Consider the following 4308-nt stretch of genomic DNA (forward strand, 5'->3'; position numbering starts at 1 on the left):
ATTCTGTAATTTGGTCAAATATGTTTATTTTATTTGAATGTATATATGAAACTCTAGGTTTATGCAGGCCTGAGTTTATTATTAAAATTCCACCTTGTGGGAATCAAGTACGTTTGTTTGTTTGTTTGTTTGCGTGTGTCTGTGTGTACGATTTGTTTGCACATGTGAATGCGTGTGTGCCGTGCGTGTGTCTGTTGTTCAGTCAACCCCCCTGCAACGTCTCCAGCACAAATACACACATATCACCCCTTCCATTAGAGAAACTTCAACCGTAAATATAAAGCAACTAATTGATGTCGGCATCCGTGAGGTTATTCTTGCGTCCCTAATAAGATTGATTTATTTTATTATTATTATTTTAAATCTATAATGCATTGCAGGTCTATTCTGAATTTCTTAAAAATGCTAGAGGCCTTGACTGGTGCTATTCTAGTAGTCTATATAAAGTGCTTATTTTGCTGGGAGAGCCCTGTTTTCTTTAAATTCTTATAGAAGATACTCTCCATCCTCTACAAATACTATATTTCCTCTACTTTTACGAGAAGTTTGTATATGGACATTTTTGTTCATACTAATTGACCTTCTATATTCAGTTATTGTATGGCTTGTAAATACCTAGAACAATGAAAAAACTGCATGCGTCTGGTTTATCACGTTAGATTAATAATCTAAAATGTACCCAGAAATAAATGATACTCTACTTGCGTTATTATTATTATGTTGTTGTTGTTGTTGTTATTATTATTATTATTATTATTAGCATTGTGCTATATCTTGTTGTTATTATCAAATGCCTCTCTTGTAATTGTTGATATGATATTGTTCATGGTGGTGTTAGTAGCATGATTATTAACATAAGCTAGGAATAAAGATGCTTATAGCGTCGTATTACTCTCTGGATGAACATACTATCGTTTAGTTTAACAATCGTTTATAAACGTGCGACTAAGTATATTGTTACATGTAGCCCACGGACTTGACGCTTTTAAGAAAAAAAAACTTAAAATGTGATAGATACGCAAGAACGAATAAGTATATAACATCGTGTATATATAGCCGATTGACAAAGGTAATCTGCATTTAATGCAAACGCTGCAAAAATGCTGTCGCTATTCAGCGAATATTATCAATTAATGTTATACCTATGTGCTTTAGCTCCGTGTATATTAAAAGCCGTAAATTTCCGATACAGGAAGTAGTACCTGTTTTTGTGGCTACCTTTGAGTCCCTTTTGTTTTTCCCCTTGCGGTATGAAAACAAATTGAGGACGCATGGATATGTTGAAACAGCACTCTACAATTATCAAAAAAAATTGATTGAGGTTATGTGGTCTGTTTTCTTGGTAGGAGTTTGCTGGGGGAAATGAAAGCCATTGTTGACTGGGCATGAGCATTGGTGGATCTTGTGTATCCTTACGCACTGGAACAGGCGCTAAGAACTGCTCAATGATTGGCTGCACGGTTAATACTTATGCTGCTGTGGTTGGCTGCAGTCTCTAAAAAGGTTCAAGCAATTTTTTTACAGCTTAGTGTCTGTGGCTCCGTAATTAATTGTAGCTAGCTGTCTCATATCGACGTGTTTTTAAGGAACATGAAATAGTTGTTGTGTTTTTTAATTAGAGGAGTTGCCAGAGCAAGAGATTTGAAGTCCAACTGCTGCTGCTGCTGCTGCTGGTTGTTGCTACTCTATCTTACTTGTGATGTTGGATATGGGAGAAAGGAAAGAAGTCAAAATGATTCCTAAATCATCGTTCAGTATAAACAGTCTGGTTCCCGAAGCCGTGCAAAGCGACAACCACCACCATCACCACCAACACCACAGGACGGTGCACGAGGAAGAAGAGAAGACTCCTTTACCTGTCCAAGTACAGGAGCAAAAGTCGGAGAACACTTGCGCGAAAAGTGACAATTCACCCCACGACTCGTCGTGCACGGACGAGAAGGAGAAGCAGGAAGAGAAACGGGACTCAAAAGAAGGCGAAGGAGGCAAGGAAGGCGACAAGAAAAACGGCAAGTACGAGAAACCACCTTTTAGCTACAACGCTTTGATTATGATGGCTATTCGGCAGAGTCCGGAGAAGCGGTTAACCCTTAACGGCATATACGAGTTCATTATGAAAAATTTCCCGTACTACCGGGAGAACAAGCAGGGATGGCAGAATTCCATCAGACACAACTTGAGTTTGAACAAATGTTTTGTCAAAGTGCCCCGGCATTACGATGACCCCGGGAAGGGGAACTACTGGATGCTTGACCCCTCCAGTGACGACGTGTTCATTGGCGGAACGACGGGCAAACTTCGGCGGAGATCGACCACTTCTAGGGCGAAGCTGGCGTTTAAAAGGGGCGCGAGGCTTACTTCCACCGGACTGACATTTATGGATAGAGCTGGCTCTTTATATTGGCCCATGTCGCCGTTCCTCTCGCTCCACCATCCGAGGGCGAGCAGCGCGTTGAGTTACAACGGCACGTCATCGGCTTACCCTAGTCACCCCATGTCCTATAGCACAATGTTGACTCAAAACAGTTTGGGGAACAATCACTCTTTCCCTGCCTCCAATGGCTTGACTGTTGACAGACTCGTGAATGGAGAGATTCCGTACGCCACACACCACCTCACAGCGGCCGCTTTGGCCGCCTCAGTGCCATGTGGGCTCTCCGTACCCTGCTCCGGGACGTACTCTTTGAATCCATGTTCAGTGAACCTACTGGCGGGCCAGACCAGTTATTTCTTCCCCCACGTCCCTCACCCATCCATGACCTCCCAGAGCAGCACGTCCATGAGCTCCCGGGCCGCCTCTTCCTCCTCCCCGCAAACGGCCTCCTCTCTCCCGTGTGACTCCTTAAGGCCTTCCCTACCTAGTTTTTCCTCCGGACTTTCCAGCGGACTTTCTGACTACTTCACACATCAAAATCAAGGGTCAACATCAAATCCACTTATACACTAACTAGCATCCACAGGATCAGACTGTAAGTGAACATTTTACACCAATTTACACTGTAATATATATAAATGAAAAAATTAAGGAGAATGAACGGACAATGCAAGCCGAATTCCAGGTATTTTGTATTATTATTATTATTATTATTATTATTATTCTGCATTTATTTCTGACTGTATACAAACGTCAAGTGTCGCGGAACTGTTTATTATTCCACTGTCAGCAACGTGCAATGTGACCAGAGTAAAAAAAAAAAGGTTGAAGCATAGGTTTTTTGGAAAGGCAGTATGATTACTTTAGAATGTTTATTTAAATAGTGGTTGCAGTTTTGTCTAATTTTAAATGTTAAAATATCTAATACGTTACAGAACAACCTCCAGTCATCATGTTTGCAGTATTATCACGTCATGAGCGCACTGGTGGAGTGAGCTTTTTCTAAAATTAACACAAAGTTTTATTTTCGTTTTTAAATAAATATGTTCTATAAGTGCACAATGCCCGTTCAAATCCGTGGCTCCTTGTTGTTTTGTTCTTTTCATAATACAGACTGAATAATGCATCTATAGTGCATTCTATACATATATTAACAATACAGTTTCTTTGTAGACCAAAGAATGGGTATCAAACAACAAAATATAGTTTTTTTCCTCAGTATTCATAACTTTACAGACAGTTCTGAAGGGGACAGACGTAATGAATGCTTTTAGCTTGTGTTTGCATATTTACTGTATGTGGTCACCACCATGCAGGTCACATTCTTTTTGTAATTAGTGAAATGTCAATACCTGTTGTAATTATAGGTTAACTTTGCGAACGTGTAACCCGTGTTGAGTAAATGCCTCATAAAATATTGAGTGATTGTTTATGTCGTCTTTAAATTCCATGGTTGTGATTTTGTGGTCTTATGCCCGTGTTTGTCGCTTAAACTGTTAACCGAACGAAATAAAAAAAGTAGGCTAAGTACATTTATTACGAACATTTTGTCTTTTTTGAAGAGCTAGCATTTATACTAGCTGTCTGACAAGATACTGATTAGCATAGTGTGTTTAATAAAACATTAAGCGACAGTTTGCGGGTATACCTGAAGGCCCTGGCCTGCAATGTGTTACAAACAGAAACTTACATATTTATTTCAGGAAAGGGGGGACAAAATACTACACACACCAAAAACTAATTTAGTCTGTTTTACTCTCTTAGCGATAAGGGGAAAAAAGCAAGTCGATATAGACTAAAAATATTTTATTAGCCTATTATCGTAGGCCTAACAAACCTACCTGAATAATGTGTCTGAAAATCAAACGTTTCAATTTCATTAGTTTACTTTATACTATTTTGCTATGAAATATTTGTTCTGAAATGTTTTGCTG

The 4308-nt window shown here is 39.5% G+C and overlaps 1 protein-coding gene across 1 annotated transcript; it reads left to right on the forward strand.

Annotated features, from left to right (window-relative positions):
- Positions 1-1516: 1516 nt before the first annotated feature.
- Positions 1517-3910, forward strand: foxg1a (forkhead box G1a). The gene has a single exon (XM_073827336.1). The coding sequence runs from the start codon at positions 1700-1702 to the stop codon at positions 2945-2947; it is 1248 nt and encodes a 415-aa protein (XP_073683437.1). The 5' UTR covers positions 1517-1699; the 3' UTR covers positions 2948-3910.
- Positions 3911-4308: the final 398 nt, after the last annotated feature.

This window comes from Garra rufa, chromosome 21 (genome assembly GCF_049309525.1).
Source record: "Garra rufa chromosome 21, GarRuf1.0, whole genome shotgun sequence".
NCBI classification, from domain to species: Eukaryota; Metazoa; Chordata; class Actinopteri; order Cypriniformes; family Cyprinidae; genus Garra; species Garra rufa.

Coding starts and splice junctions, on each gene's coding strand:
- foxg1a (XM_073827336.1), top strand. CDS start 1,700: ATGTTGGATATGGGAGAAAGGAAAGAAGTCAAAATGATTCCTAAATCA.